Source organism: Calliphora vicina, chromosome 3 (genome assembly GCF_958450345.1).
Source record: "Calliphora vicina chromosome 3, idCalVici1.1, whole genome shotgun sequence".
NCBI lineage: Eukaryota > Metazoa > Arthropoda > Insecta > Diptera > Calliphoridae > Calliphora > Calliphora vicina.
In genome coordinates, this window is record NC_088782.1 from 15,876,158 (window position 1) to 15,893,147 (window position 16,990).

The 16,990-nt window shown below is 29.3% G+C and overlaps 3 protein-coding genes across 5 annotated transcripts; 1 reads left to right on the top strand and 2 right to left on the bottom strand.

Moving 5' to 3' along the window:
• Positions 1-402: 402 nt before the first annotated feature.
• LOC135954816 (female-specific protein transformer-like) lies at positions 403-6,995 on the bottom strand. The gene is made up of 4 exons (XM_065505050.1): positions 6,609-6,995; positions 1,752-1,882; positions 844-1,497; positions 403-765 (listed from the first exon to the last, which is right to left on the bottom strand). Exons 1-4 carry the CDS (start codon positions 6,763-6,765, stop codon positions 508-510), a joined length of 1,200 nt encoding a protein of 399 aa, XP_065361122.1. The 5' UTR covers positions 6,766-6,995; the 3' UTR covers positions 403-507.
• A 1,576-nt stretch (positions 6,996-8,571) lies between these two features.
• Positions 8,572-12,028, top strand: CycJ (Cyclin J). The gene is made up of 5 exons (XM_065503431.1): positions 8,572-8,760; positions 8,824-8,953; positions 9,010-9,199; positions 10,734-11,237; positions 11,305-12,028. Exons 1-5 carry the CDS (start codon positions 8,699-8,701, stop codon positions 11,769-11,771), a joined length of 1,353 nt encoding a protein of 450 aa, XP_065359503.1. The 5' UTR covers positions 8,572-8,698; the 3' UTR covers positions 11,772-12,028.
• LOC135953498 (solute carrier family 35 member C2) lies at positions 12,022-16,281 on the bottom strand. Of its 3 annotated transcripts, none has more exons than XM_065503429.1 (6): positions 16,062-16,281; positions 15,835-15,913; positions 15,024-15,739; positions 14,322-14,574; positions 14,076-14,251; positions 12,022-14,002 (listed from the first exon to the last, which is right to left on the bottom strand). In XM_065503429.1, exons 3-6 carry the CDS (start codon positions 15,693-15,695, stop codon positions 13,592-13,594), a joined length of 1,512 nt encoding a protein of 503 aa, XP_065359501.1. In that variant the 5' UTR covers positions 15,696-15,739; positions 15,835-15,913; positions 16,062-16,281; the 3' UTR covers positions 12,022-13,591. The 3 variants fall into 3 exon arrangements, with proteins under 3 accessions (XP_065359501.1, XP_065359502.1, XP_065359500.1); XM_065503430.1 differs by having other exon boundaries at positions 16,152-16,276; XM_065503428.1 differs by lacking the exon at positions 16,062-16,281 and having other exon boundaries at positions 15,835-15,965.
• Positions 16,282-16,990: the final 709 nt, after the last annotated feature.

Consider the following 16,990-nt stretch of genomic DNA (forward strand, 5'->3'; position numbering starts at 1 on the left):
AGGGCATGAGACCAACGAAATATAAAAATGCAAAATACCATTTCAGCTCTACTATTTACCACTAAGCTACCCTTACTGCAATTACCGTTACCAATATTCTATAAACAATTTAAATTATGTATGCAAATTTGTATATTTATTTATTTTTTCAACAACCTAGCTTATTGGCCATACACCTAACCTTCGTGCTTACCCCATTCAACGAGCAATTTTTGGGGCGTATAATATCGGCTGACAATATATATATTTTTTACATACGTACCTTTAGCGAGTACTTTGTTAGTAAATAAAACAATGCATTTCTTTCTATTTTGTTGCAAATATAATTATTATTATCCATTTTCTTAAAAAGATATATAGAAAATTATAGTTTCTATATAGAAAATAAAAAACAAAGATGAATAAAAAAAAACAATTTATTACGTTCTTCCAAGTGCTGTTAAAATCCATAGAGCATTACTACTATAAAATAATGTTTTATTTAAATATGTAAATTTAATCTAAAATTTAACTAAAGGGCTTTTTCGGCCGAGATTGATAGTTTGTGTTATGCCTTGGTGGGGGATATCTTTGTGGAGCATGAGTACGATATGATGCCGTTATTGGTGCGTAAGGTAAATTTGGTGGCATACCACCATATGCCGTTTGATGTGGTGGTCTCATCGGAGGCATCATAGGCATCATGGTAAAGGGAGCGAAGTGTGAGGCCGGAGGTGGCCGATGTAGAGATGGATGCCATGATGGTTGTGGAGCTGTCCAACCGGGCTGTAAGAAAAATATTTCATGAATATAAATATTATGTGCTATTAGTATAAATATAGCTAAAACAAAACAATGACATACGAATGAATAGGCAGCATAATCAGCTGGCACTGCTACTGGTATTGGAATAAACTGTGGTGTTGTAGGTATAATTGCAGTTGCTAAAACATTGGGATCATCTTTGTGTTCATTGTCACGCTCTCTACTAGACCTAAAATAATGTTTGTGACGATCACGTCTTTGCGGAGAACGAGTTCTTGAACGTGTTCTAGATCTACGACTTCTATAGTCTCTCCTTAATAAATTTCGGTATGGTGAATGTTTACGATATCGCTCTCTACTTGTCGAACGTCTTCTTCTTCTTGTAGGACTTGCAATACGACGATTCGCCAAGGGGCTGTATTTTTTTGCGGTGTGTCGTGGCGGTGTACGAGAACGTGAACGTCCATATAAACGTCTTAAACGATCTTTTTCACGTTGTTGATCTCGATAGTAGGGGACTTTTTCGACTGGCTTTTCCTTTGTTGGAGATGGTGAACGAGATTTGATCTTTAGTTTTATTTTACATTTATCAGTCTTTATATTGTTATATTTTACAGTATGTGCGAGTTTATCATGATTATGATTGGGTCTTTCACTACGACTAGACCTTTCCGGAGACTTACGTCGACCAGAAATAGGTGAGGAATGTTTTTTGGTGTCACGATGACGATACCTCTCCGGTGAACTTGATTTCTTGATTATATTAAATTTCATATTAGTTAACAGAAATAGTATGTTGTGTATTTCTAATAGTTCTACTATTTCCCGGAAAAGTTTCCGTTGTGTACTTTTAAAAATATAAACAATCTATTATAATTATTATTTGACTAAAATGAGAGGACGAAAAAGTCTTTGGAATAAATCAATTAAAGTCATTAATTTTTAAGAGCAAACCGAAACTTTTTCGTAGAAAATTGAACCCAACCCAATTAAATCAAATTACTTACAGTTGAGGAACTTCTTTGATTTGATTTAGTCTTACAGCCAGCATTGCACTCATGACCTGAACCAGTATCACGGGCATCTGAGGCGGTAACTGCAATATGATCACGGTCAAATAAAGGTTTGGAACCTTCACCTAAACACAAGAGAAAATATCAAATTTATGATAAACGGAAACATGTTCCTTGGAAACATTCAATATATGTTGCTAAAGATGATGAATAAAATATATTTTTTAATAACTAATTTAAGCTGAAAAATTTTTAACCGTTTTTAAAAAACTTGAATGTTTTACTTTGAATTAAAGTATATGAATAAGTTAAATATTTTTAAAATTTATTTAAATGAAAAAATATATATTTTAAAGCTATAAGTACATTTACTTTATTTCGGCATCTTGGAATTCAATATTTTTTATTTATGCTTTAAGTAGTTTTGAATTAAAAAAGTAATTATTTTGCAAAATCTTCAAAAAAATTTAATTTAAATGATCTTTCCAGTAATGGTATGTTGATTGTAGTTTGTTGATAGAGAATAGTTGTACTTTTGTTTTTTTGTTGTCATGTGGGTAATGTTGATTGTAGTTTTGTTAATGTGATGCTAAATATTTTAATAATATGTTGATTGATGTTACACTCCGTCTACAACAGACACATGATGTTATAAGAGAGTTGTTAAAACACATGGCTTAACAACCGTGTTAAAACATTGATAAAAGCCTAAAATGATGAGTATTACCAGAGATCGAAAATAACTCGTCCATATACCAAAAAAACCAAATTGTGATTTATATTTTTGTGATAAAAATAAATCACTGAAAATAACAGTTATAAAATGATTTTTATTTAAATGGTTTGGTATGACTTTTACTCGTTTTTGTTGTTTTTTAATGGTTTGGTGAGAGATAAACAATTCATTTGTTCTTGTTCTTAATAACAGTTACTTTCTCTTTTATTTACACACAATAACATATTATAAGTAATTTTTAACAAATTATGGAAATAACAGAATGAGAATTTTTTTTTAAATTTTTATTAATCTTTAGATAAATTTTATTTATTTAAGAGTTGATTTGCATCAAATGCATTTTTGCGATTTATTTTTCATGTTCGCAAATAAAAGTCACAAGCTGACCTTTACGAAAAAAATAAATTATAAATCACTCATCCGGATTATTTGTGTTTGTTTCTTTTCTGTTTCTCTCATCCCTAAACCTAAAATGTTCTTGAATAAATCACTCTCTCAGTGATATATCACAAAAATATTTTTAAATGGCTGCGAATGAGAATTTACCATTGAAATGAAAGTGAACCCGTTATTTTCGGTCTCTGGTATATACCCAACACTAACATCATGTTAGTGTTAATGTTAAACATTTCATGCCAGCTGTAGACCTAGTGTTCTGAACGTTGATTGGTGAAAATATACTTCCATGGTCTTCAGAACTTTGTATGTTGATTGTTGAGTTTTGTTTTTTCACTGAAATTTATTATGCTAAACTATACTTAACATAAAGTTGTTGATTGAAGTTTTGTTAATGTGATGCTCAATATTTTAATAGTATGTTGATTGATGTTATTAACATTGATTGGTGAAAATATACTTCCATGGTCTGCAGAACTTTGTATGTTGATTGTTGAGTTTTGTTTTTTCACTGAAATTTGTTATGCTAAACTATACTTAACATAAGGTAAACATTGTTTATTTCGTTTTAAATTAAGTTATTTGTCAATGAAATAGAATGGTCAAAACAAATAATCAAATTTTAATTGTAATAGGAATAATACAAAGCTTACAATATTTGTTATTTTAGTGTTAATTTAGCATTATATTTTTTATTCAATTATTATGACAATTCAGTAATATAAAGACATAATGGCAAAAATAACAATATTATACAAAAATACCTAAAAATATGTATGTATATTTGGAGTAGTGTTGCTAAATATCCCGATCTTCGCGCGGATTGTCCCGCTTTTATACTTACTAGACCTCAAGTTATTAAAGAACAGTTGATTTTGAATTAACTTTATTTAATAACATTATTAAATTTAAAAAGTACTCCATTTATGTTGAAAATATACTTATGTATATCAAAAACTGCTTGTACGCTTAATCAATGTCCCGCAGTTATTTATTAATTTTAAAACTTCATTCCTGTTTATGTATTTATCGCTCACAAATAATGGATTTTAAGAATTAAACGACTAAAAAATTAAAGGAATTATGTCCTTCAGTTTGTCCCTCTTAACCAACCTTAAATTATACCGATCGACACAGAATCACTGTATATTTGACATATAAATTTTTTTCACCCAGCCCAAAACGTCCTATTTTGTCATAAATGTCTGATTTATAATGTTAACCACACAAATATATTAACGAATATGTTTTATATAAAAGGAAATCAAATTTAAAAATTGTTTGCAGATCAATCCATAATTGACCATAGTTATTACAAAGGGACCTACTGCATGGACCCAAGTGAGCACTTGTAATAACTTTATTAAATGTCGCAATTTGACATTGTTTTATAAAATTATCAAAAATGCCTTTGTTTTATAAAAGGAAATCAAATTTAAAAATTGTTTGCAGATCAATCCATAATTGACCATAGTTATTACAAAGGGACCTACTGCATGGACCCAAGTGAGCACTTGTAATAACTTTATTAAATGTCGCAATTTGACATTGTTTTATAAAATTATCAAAAATGCCTTTGTTTTTACGCGATCTACTATAAATCCCCAAATTGATTTACCTTACATTTTTTCTTGTTCCAACAACGTTTCTCGTTTCTTAGACTTTTCAAATACTCAAGATTAGCTACTAATGGAGTATAAGTATAATTATTAATTTGGATTTATTGGTTTAAAAATTATTTATAAGAATCTCAGGTATTGTTTCCTTGTAATATTGTCATTTTGGCCTATTAGGCGTGATATTACAAAATTGAACAAATGAAAAATTATAAAAAACATTTACATCGGACCGTACATAGCATAAACAAGTAATAATCTATATGCCCTTCACATTAAGATAAAAACTGAAAATAATTGTAGTTGAAATTTTGTTTGTGGTTTTATGAAAAAAAAATTACAATTTAATATTGGCTGATAATTTTTAAAAGATTCCTTCTTGAAAAAGGAGGTACTGTTCCAAACCGTATACCTTGAGCGGATATGGTTATATTTAGTGCATCTGAATATTATATGAGAGTCATCGTCAACCTCATACGGGTACTAAAAGAATGCCCCGACAAAATCCATTTAATCTGTCTTATTTGTGTTGCGTCCATCTTTAAAGGTTCTTTGGTGAACCAAGGTTTCCTCAACAGGTTCGGAAAAATCTTCCTGAATTCCTCACCTTAAAAATCGAATCAATATCAACACAAGGGTCAGATGAGGGTTAAATCTAAATGTTTAACAAATGCATACTTCTAATAATTGATCAGCTAAAGTTTAACACAACAAATATCGTTCGTTCATTACTAGTTTGGCACACTCAACATTCTAATAACACGAAATGTGTTATTTGTTTAAAATCCTTAAATCTTTGCTCAATTTTAAATATAGTAACTAAAGATAGTTATTGTATGCGATAGTTTTATTGTATTTGGAACAAGAATAAGCAAGATAGCAGTAACAATTTATATTTTCATATTTTTTTTTCTGTTAATATTCATATTTTCTGTATTGCCTAAACTGAGAGCACGCAAAAATTTTAACGTTTTTGTCCTTAATTATAAGACAGCTATCAACACCAAAAAAATTCAAGTTCATTTAAACAAATATCTATGAAGAACTTGAAATTAAATATCCCGCATAAAGTTTTTTGTTTGGTGAATGGAAAAGTTTTTTAAAAAAATAAAAAAAACAACGAAGGAACGATATGTACACGTAGTGTGGTTTCCAAAAAAAATAATTTTTAAACAATTGGGGGATTCAAACGGTCTGCTATTAGGTCGTATTGTCATAATGTCGTAAATATTTTAGTTTAAACAAATTCTTGTTGTGCTGTAAACAAAAAATGTTATTTTATGACAAACCAATGAACATAGTTCTAAAAGTCTTTTAGAAAAGTTTATAACTTTTTTGTTTGAAACCCAACAAAAATTTATTTAAACTAAAAAAAATGTTTTATGACAATACGACCTAATAGGAGACCGTTTGAATCCCCCAATTATTTGTGAATGCTAAGTAATGTAAAATGGGCCACATTAATTGCTTTTGTATATAGGTATGTATAATATAATTTATGTTAGCATTTAGTTGAAACATTATTTATTTAAGACATTGTGATAATTTAATGATTTGCTTCTGTAAACTTTAACGAACTTAGTTCTAGGGGTCACTTCTTATAATCCATATTAAGTTTATGTAAATTAACGAGAAATATATATATAATAGCTTGTATGTATTATGGTGCTTCTTTGGAATGAATTACAAGTTTCAATATTTAAAAGATCTTATGGGCTTTCTTGTTATTAAGATTTTTTTAAATTAATAAAAATTTACGCTAATAAAAATGTTAAACAATTTATGGGTAAAATTTACTAACTGAAATTGTAGATTATACACACAAATTAAATAGGAATACTCACTGTAATAGCCATTGATTGGTGTCAAAAATCATTTCTCCAGTATCCGAAAATTGTATGTTGATTGTTGAATTCATCTAGAGATGCGTTATTTCCAGCATTTTTAATTTTAAGTTGCTATTGGCAAAGTTTACTTTTAATTATGATTTGAATTTGTACTTTTTTTATAGTAAATCCCAATAAAATGCATATTGCAAAAGATAGATAAAAATACTGCAAAGATCTAAAAAAGTTCCGTTATTGTGTTTGTTAGGGAAATTACCAAATCTGCGTATGATTGCAATGCCATCATTTAAATGGGCCGAACGCACAATAGTATGAGGACCTTTCTTTATAGAACCACTAGGAATTGATTGTTGAATTTCAAATTTCTTGCCGTCCAGAGTTGATGTTGCTAATCCTGTTGTAATGGAGTCCATAATGTTGTTGTTGTTGCCGATGAAGCAGCTCAGTAGAAAAACGTTGTAGGCAAGAGTTTGTGGTGATGTCGGCGATCGCAATAAAACAGCTTTTTACTTTAGAAATATCTTCGTAAACAATTTGCTGAAAATAATCAACAGATTTTTGTTTTTGTATTACTTTCTATATAAATTAAAACATTTGTTTTATTTCAATCGCTTTGTTTTGGTTTCAATGATAAAATATTTTGTTTGCACTTCTGCATCAAATTCTCGCCATTGTAATTAGAGTTGTACAAGTATTGAGTATTTGGGTACTCAGTACTCAATACTGTACTTTTGCCGATACCCAATGACAGCATGTAACTACTCAAAGTAAATTAATAAAGTAGCGACAGTACTACAACAAATACAACATTTACAAAAACCACAAGCAATTTTGTTTTTGGTTTAAGGTCTGAGCTGTCAAAGTTGCCTGTTGTTGTTTTTGCTTTTGGGCTTGTTGTATTTTTCGCCACAACAACCACAAGTGAATTGACAGTTCAGACCAAAGTAAAAAAAATAGTCAGCTGTTCTACTGAGTCTACTTTATTAATTTACTTTGTAACTACTCATACTACTTTCAGGGTTGTATTTTTGAGCACAATAGGACCAAATCATGGAATACTTTTAGGAAAAAAAAAAGATCTGTGTTAGTAAAACTAATTGTAATGTTCTGCTACCAGTGATACATCAATTCAGTGCTAGCGATTTTTAAATCCATTTTGCAGTTAATAAATTATGTTAGGTGTTTCCATCTAGCAACATTTTAGTTTAATGAAAATTTTGTGATTTTCTGCCGTTAAATTTTTCACTTTGAACGTGTGCCAAACGGTGCAAAGTACTATGGTAAATTATAATTTTCCTATGGTGAGAAAATTTTATAATTCTGCTGTGCCAAATGAAATATCTTTTGACTCTGATAAATTCTGACAACTGTCTAGAAAATTCAAAATATATACCAAGAATTTATACGATTTCCAGTCTGTTTGAATATGTTTGCATTTTATTTAGGATTTACAAATTAAATAAACTTAAAATAACACAAATTTACAACATATCTTATCATATTTTAGTTTGTATATTTTTTTTTATTTATTTTAAGTTTGTCAAAATTTCTATTCGTTTGTCAAAAATTTGTGTAGCCCTATGAGCTAAGGAAATTTTATTCACCTCATATCTATCAAAAATTTACTTTCCCTCATACTTATATTGCTTTCTAAATCTGTGTTTTATATATGTTTTCAAATATTGGCATTTATTATTAATGGATAATTAAAATAGCAATAATTGAAAGTATAACCCGATCTGGTGGATTGCGGTAAATAGATTTTAATACTTTTAAAATATTTTTATAAAAACAAACATTTTTGAAATAAAAATAAAATTTATCCAAAACGATTGTTTTCTACTTGAAACAAAAATTTTGTTTTTTTTTTTCCTCAAAACAAAATTCAAATCTTTAAGGTATTTATAGACGGCAATACTGATATTTACCATCAGATGAAAAGAAAAAATGAATAACAAAAAAAATTTAAAAATTATTTGAAAAATATAGCAAAATGCCAAAAATAATGTTTTGTCTTCAATATGTTCGTATCGGTATTAAATGACCGGTCCATAATTTTATCATAGATATGGCAACATCAACAATGTATACTTTTAAACCATGGGATATGTTCAGTTATAGTTTTGTAATTTACTACTTTTTAATACACATGTGGTTTTTCAAAGAACCGTTAGCATTTTTTTTTGGCTTTGGTTTTTTTTATTAACCAAATTATTTATTTCTAAATTTGGCTATTGGAGTAACTAAACTGGTTAATATTATTAAAAATATCAAATTTAGAAAATTATGTCGGTCTGTTGTAGAAATTTTTAATGTCTCAGCTTCACTCAAAAAATTTTTCCAAGGATGTTTGATCAGAACAAAATGGACACGCCACAGACAAATTATGTGCTCTATAATAATCCAATGTACTGCAGCTTTTTTAAATAAAATAAATTAGTTTTTTTATGGTAAATAAATTGTTTTTATAGATTAATTGAACAAAGTTTTGGAGAGAACATTAATGAGTTCACATCGCCAATTATACCACATATGCAGCCTTCACAAACCTTTGAATTTGGTGGAGTTTTTACCTCAATTTTTCGTTTGGATGCCAATCAGGTGAGATCGTGTCATACGGTTTTGTTTTACAATTATTTTTCTTTTTAAATTTTTAGCAACGTATAGATAAAACACATTGGATTTGTGATTATGCCGATGACATCTTTCAAACCTTAAGAGAAACCGAACTTAATCGTCGCTTGGTTTGCTTTCGTTCTCAACAAGTTGGTCAACGTCCTATATTGTTAAAGTTGTTAAAGACTGCAACGGAAAAACATAAACTTTCTAGAACCACGCTGCATTTGGGTAAGGATATATTTTTCTTGTTTATAATACAGAAATCAATAAAGTAATTACAAATCAACTTTATCTAAGCCCCATAATATTGCATGAGTTAGATATAGGGTTTTTATCCCGGGAATTCCCGGTACAAATTTCCCGGGAATCCCGGGAATTTAAAACTGTTAGAACTCTGTTTTTTTTTTTTACCAAAAAACTGAAAAGTTTTTTATAGTTTTTACTTATGTCTAGCCGCTTATTATTATTTATTTGGGATTTTTCGTATGAAAATTTAAAAAGAGAATTCATTATTTATAGATGTTATTTCTTAATGAATCATTCTATCTTCTTCAAATCCATAACAAAATAGCTTAAAAAATTTATAAAACGATTAAAGTTTTCTTCAATTAAAATCTAGTACAAAAAGGTTTAAGACAATTTTTTCAATTAATTTTGTAATTGATTTGATTTAATAAAAATTTAATCATTTAAAGTTTGAATAAATTCTGTTATTAATTAACTTTAAAATTAATTCAGTTTAAACAAAGACTTTGGAATGAATCTAAAAAATTAAATATTAGGAATGGATTTATGGAATGAAATTACGGATTAAGATTTTAGTGAATTAAGCTCAAATTTTATTAATTAATTCCAAGCTCTGATATTTAGATATTTTGAAGCAATATTGACTATTAAGAGTAAAGATATAGAAATTTACTATTGTATCATGATACATGTATTGTTGGATCCAACGATCTATTTTCACTTGTTTTTTTTTTTGTAAAACATTTTTTGTTTAATTTAAAATTTTTTTTTTTATTTATTTGTAAAAAAAAATCAGGTAAAAAAATACTTGTTCCCTATTTTTACCGATTGTAGGTCCGACTCACTATGGCGTTTTAACGTAGCTTCAAAGGTCTTTGAAATATCTATCATTAGATATAAATATTGTGTATATTAATGACTAGTAATCCAAATATATATTGAATCATGAATGTAAGTTATTTGCGGACTACGGAAAGTAGATTTTAACAGGAAGACTGACGGAAGGCAGAGATCTGCGCTGACTAAATTTCACGGCGGCGGCGGCTGACTCCAAAAAAGGTTGTCGGCGGCGGCTATCCGGCTGTCAGCCGACTAAAGAATAACTACTCAAATTCTAATAATTACAAATTTGAAATTTGAAAAAAGTGAACTTCTGAAAATTTTATGAAATTACTAAGGAACTTTTATCAAAAACGGCGGCTATTTTCAAGCCGACTTAAGCCGAAAAAAAATACGTCGGCGGCAGCTTTGAAAATTTATCGGCGGATCGGCTCAGCCGGCTTACAGCCGTTCGGCGCAGTTCTCTGACGGAAGGACATGGTTGTAGCGACCCTGCTGTCTATAACGATCCAGAATATATATACTTTATGTGGTCTCAAATGAAAAATATAGAAATTACAAACTTACTATATACTCCCTTACCTCACATGGTGAAGGTTATACAAATTATAGAGATATTACAAAAAAAAAAAAAAAAACAACTCACCAAAAAAAATTATTTTTCTGCCTTTTCAAGCTATTTATCTTCTCGACTGCTTTATGGATAACTACACTATACGAGCAGACAAACTAACTCTGTCCGCCATAACCTGTCTTATAATAGCGGCCAAAATCGAAGAAGCCGATGTCGATATGCCCAAATTTGCCGATCTCAATAAATTGCTGAATGAAGTCTACACACTAAATGAATTTAAAAATGTTGAGTGCAAAGTATTGGGCACTTTCAATTTCGATTTAATACGTCCCACAGCAGCCACTTTTGCCGAATATTTTGCCAATAGTATTATAACCCTACAAGATTATCACATTTTCATAAATCATTGGAACAATGAAATCATACTAAATAACTATCATCAACAGCAGCAGGATCTGCAAACAGAAATACATTATGGCAATGAAGTGATAATAAATACCGGATCATGTATGGTACTGAGTACACCATGTCCCTACAACAGTTACGAGGATATGTTGACGACACTGAGTAAAACATTTTTTGATTTTATTGATATTTCATTGAGTTGTAAGTTTAGAGGAAAAATATTTATGTATAAACCAAAAATTATATTAATAAATTGTGGTATTTACAGATTTAAAATTTGCCAATGCTAGACCCTCTATTATAGCATCGGCTTGTATAGCGGCTGTAAGACAAATGCATGGTATTTTCCCCATATGGACACCTTATTTGATTAAGCTGACCCATTGTACAGCCGATATAATATCGCCATTTGTCGAGGCCATTTTAGCCATTTACCGCATACAATGCAACACTGAGCGCTTACAGAGCCTGCAAGCCACACCCAATACGCCCCTCTCAACACAAGGCCATGCAACCACTATTCTATGTGATAGCCCAGATTCTGGTGTTGTATCTGTCAATGATACAAAGTCCATGAGATCTGATACCGATAATGAGGATGCTTGTGTTGTGAGCTTGAATATGGACAACAACAATGAAATTAGCAGTGTACAGGATGATTCTGACGAAGAAGAAGATGAGGCTTACCATTGCTTAGAATATCCTACGTTGGCCAAGAGAAGACGCCTATTTTAAATGTTCAAAAATATGTTTTTAGCTTCTTTGGCACAATCATTATTATTAACATGTTGTTTTACCTGAAGTCTTTAAATTTTTCTTTTAGTTGATAAGTTCTTTATTTAATTTTTTTCTCATTTTAACAACTTTCCTACAATTGAATTGTATTGCCGTTAACTAAAATTAATTTCTTATAATTTTTCTTATATATAAAAAAACACACTTTTTAAATTCTAAATAGAATTATATTCTTTATTTGGAAAATACATTTTTTTTGTTTTTTTTATAATATTTTTTGTTTATTGTAGTTCTATAATTTTTATAATCGTATCCGCTAATTTATATAAATTTAAATTTCAGTTATTAATGGCCAATTAAATTTCTACAAAATCTCCAGACTCCGTAACAAATCATGATGGATCGATCGATCGATCACACATACACATATTACTACACTTAAAAATATTGTTTAAAAACTTAAATTTCTTTTAATTGCAGGTAAATGGAATAATATTTAACAAGATATTTAAAAAAAATATATAAAACACAACAAATTATTATAACTAAATTTAAAAATGTTTAATTAAAGTCTTTCTCTTTATTGTTGTTACACTAGAAATGCTAAAGGAATCTTTTACACAAATGTTTTAACAAGAATCTTTAACTCTTCGTGTTCGTGCTTTAATAAAATTAAAAAAAATTATATAATAAATCGTAAGTAGTTGTTTAATATTTAATATATTCTATACAATGGTGATTGATATACTGGGATGAGGAGGGGTTTTTATATTAAAAAAAAGTTACATACATTGAAGCGAGGAAAACATATTTATCGTTGTCACTTTATTCACATGCAATTACTTATATTAACAAACATTATTTAAACTTTTAAAGAGTCTAACTACATTTATTCAGTTTATTTATAACTGTGAGAGATTTTATTAAACAATGAAACTGATCGGTATTAAATATAGGAATTTTGCTATTGAAATTCAACATATCGTCACCTAAAATGCAAAAGGACGTATAAACAGTTTTTAAATTTTACAGGAGAGACAAAAAACACAAAAAAAACATAAAATTTAAAGTGTTATTGCAAATATGATTTTCTTCCTTTAATAAAATCGCTTTTTTTTAAAATAGAATGCAAAAAATTTGTGAAGACGTGCGCTGTACCAATATCCATTAAAAACTTAATTTTGAATTATTTGGTTGTTACACCCTTTTGCATTTTAGGTGACGATATGTCTTTTTAATGACAATTTTTGTTTTACTAAAAAAACACATTAGAAAATTTTTGAAAAAAGATTTTTTGGATGAAAAAATTTTCAAAAAACTGAATTTCTTACTAAAAAGTTTTTTTTCACAAATTTACCATAATTTTTCAAGAAAGATTTTCTCGAACCAAGACTAGTCCGGAACCAATGATTTCACAAAAATCTCAAAATTTCTCTCGTTAGAAAATTATAAAGAATATCATTTAAATTTTCTACATTGATGACAACTAGAATGGAAACTGAGAGCCAAAAAAATTAATCTGTTGTCAAAAACCTAATTCATGAAAATGTATTCTGTTATTGTATCACCCTTATGTGTGAAAAGAGCGTAATTTTTTCACTGACATTTCTCTCTCCTTCCCTTCTATGTGTTTATTCTCTGATCTGGTCAATAGCAACTGTTTAAAATTGTTAAACTCTTCTCTATATGATTAGACGCAAAGCTTAAAAATACAATTGAATTAAAAAAATACGTTTCTTTTATAGTTATAGTTTAAAGCAAAGTTAATAATATAGTACATACATATTGATATTTAATATTTACATACATTCATCACATACTCATCGTTGCATATCACGACGTTTAAGTATATCAAATATAACATCTGAAGAATTATCTTGATTGCCATTGGGCGATGTGTCCTCATCATCCGAATCGGTCTCTTCTAGTAAAGGAACAGTTAAAGCGGAATGTTTTTTCGTTGTTGCAAAAGCATAATCATTCATATTTGAGGAATTTGTAGTTGTTGAGGAAAGGCCGCCAGCACAACCGGCACCATTTAGAGAAGCCTCATTTAAATGCAAATCCGAAGATTCATCGTATGTATTTAATTCTTGCAATTTGGTTAAGGTGGAATATTTGTGAACGACATGACAACAAATGCCGGCCAAACAGACCACCAAACCCAAAGCATTAACTAAACTTAATTGGTCACCATTGTATTCCACAGCCAAAACTAATTGAAAAATGTCCTGCAAAAAAAAACCATAAATTATGTAAAACATTTCAACAATTTTAAAGTTATTGAACAAATCAAATAGCTACCTTGAATATACCCGCTATTGACAGTGTTAAACTGGAAGTTTTCGACAATACCATAAACTCACTAACTTCCATGAAAAATGCCAATGTTGCACCCGCAGATATTTTCAGTAAAACCATATAGATGGCACTATCTTTGTAATTACCCATATTTTCGAAAACATGAACTAAACCCTTGCCTAGAATTTAAATGTAAATTATTTAAGGATTTAGTATTAAAGAAGTTTTTTTTTTTTTTTGTAAATTTACCTTCGAATATTATAACGAAGGGCAAGAGAGCTACTATCATCCATGGCTGCATGTGATATATCATATCGATGGGATTGTGTAGACCCAATTTAGATTTTTGCATAACAAATTGTGCTAAACTCCAACGTATGCCACCACTTAAGGAGGCCACCAATATAAATATAAAGCCCAATGTATCGAATTGTGTTGATTTATAAGTAAACATAAATAGGCCTATAGCGATAAGGCCCACAATAAATACTAACGACCAACTCTGTGATGAAAATTAAATATAACAATTAATCAAGGCAAGATTAACTCTAAATAGACTGAAATTTGGCATTAATGCATAAACCTGATGGACCAGTTTCAGAATATTATCTTTTTAAAATATGTTTAAAAATTCAAAATATTCTGGGTGCTCTGAAACACTAGGTGTACACATGAATAACAAATTTCAGCCTAATCGGGCTACGTGAACTGGTTCGAAATTCAGTTACAAATTTTGACATTAACAAACATTGTAATACGAGATTTACACGATGATTTTATGAGTTTGCTGGGATTCGTGTGAATCCCGTATAATACATATTGGAAAGACACATTTGGTCAATAATATTAATACTAATGAATGTATTAGTATTACATACTATTATTCGCCAAATGTGATTTTCAAATATTACAATAAATAAAATCAAATGCAATCAGAGCTCAATTACTTACCTTTTTCTCCAATCCCAACATTATGGCAAATATCAATATAAACACAATTGTCGATGATTTGGTCATAGTATACAGCGATACCGACACCAAAGCCAAGGCCCAATTTGAAAATCCAATATCAATGCCGCTAGCTAAACCCGTGGGTGCCATTTTTCTCACCGATGTACGGCAATCCAATTGAATTCTTGATTTGCCCACCACAGCCTTGTAAATGCCACGGGCACTGGAAGCCATTATAAACTTTAGCACCAAATGATAGCTGACAATGCTCAAGGGAAAATTTAATTCCTTAATTAAAGCCTTCTGATAAAAGGTCAAACATATTGACAGCAATAGATACAGCAGTATGGTTAGTAAAGAACAAATGGCCATTTGCATTAGACGCGAATCATTTAGACGATCTCTTAGGGTAACAGTGGTGCCACTGTTATGTATGCCACTATCATTTGTATGACTGCCATTGCCCTCATCATGATGACTTAAATAACCATTTTGCTGTTGTGCTTTGTTAGTGCCATCATCATTATCATCCGATTCGGCAGAATATCTTAAACGCTGTTCAGTGCCCAAATCGATTTCTTCATTTTCATCATCCGAATAGGAGCGTTGAGTTTTGATTTCCTGATTATTAAGGCGGGCATATTTATGATTATCATAACGTACATGAGACATTCTTACCAAATGCAATTGTTTATATAAAGTTTTGAAGTTAATATCTGCAAAAAAAAGAGACACACACAAACTGATTAATCACTCCTACAAAAGTGCGGCGTATTTAGACAAACGAAAATAATAATTTCTTCTTTCTTACCTTTTGTTTTAACCACATAAGTGTATGCAACCCCTCTGTTGTTGTTCTATATACGTTAGTAACACAGTCAGTCGTCTGTCTGTATAGCCACAAAAAAGACAATTGGAATGAAAAAAAAAAAAACAAATGACCTGTGTGTAATCATCTATCTATATCTACCATATGGTTGGTTTAAGTAAATAACAAAATTGTTTCTAATTTTTTGTTTTTATTATGAATTTTCTTACTTTTATTTAGAGTACTTGCTACACATTTGTTTTTTGTTATCGTGATTTTATAAATATGTAGTTTATCTATTTTTTTTGTATAATTCTTACTGCAAATTGGTAATTTTCCGAGACAGTTCTATTTTTGTTTACATTTTTTTTCGGTGTTGCAAATGAAGTTAGTTGGAATGATTAAGTTTTCAAAATGTTTTATTGTTACAATTTATTTATGGTCATTTTCTTAATAATTTTCATAACAATTTTAATAATATTCAATTATGTTTTAATATTTTCATTATAAAAAACAAGATTTTCTTTCAATAAAACAACTGTTGACGCAGGCAACACGAATAATTTTATACTGCTTCTTTTTGCAATGTGACAATCACTAGGAAATGTTAACATGTTTTTATTTTACATGTGAGTAAACAATGTCAAAAATGTAACAGGGGATACTTTAATTGAATTTCTGGTTTGAAAGTAGCTGTTATTCACAATATTAATTTCAATATAAATATACTTTAATTTCAAATAATAAGTTTGTCATTCCGTTTGTAATTTCCACAATGTAAATTTCCGACCCTATAAAGCATATATATTTTGGATCCTTATAGATAGCGGAGTTGATTAAGTCATGTCCGTCTGTCTGTTGAAATCAATTTTCTGAAGATCTTCAATAATTCTATCAGCCATGCTTTCGAGAAGTTTCCTATTTAAAATCAGAAAAATCGGTCCACAAACGGCTGAGATATGAGGAAAAAAAACCAGGACAACCTCGATTTTTGACCTATATCTGGATTATTAAGTCATTAATAATCCAGATAAACAATATGTTTATCTAATGATAGATATTTTAAAATAATTCGAAAAAAAAATTTTTTTACCTAACATTTTTTTTTTACGTAAAACTATTTAAAATTTGTATTTTGAAGTATAATTTGGTGAAGGGT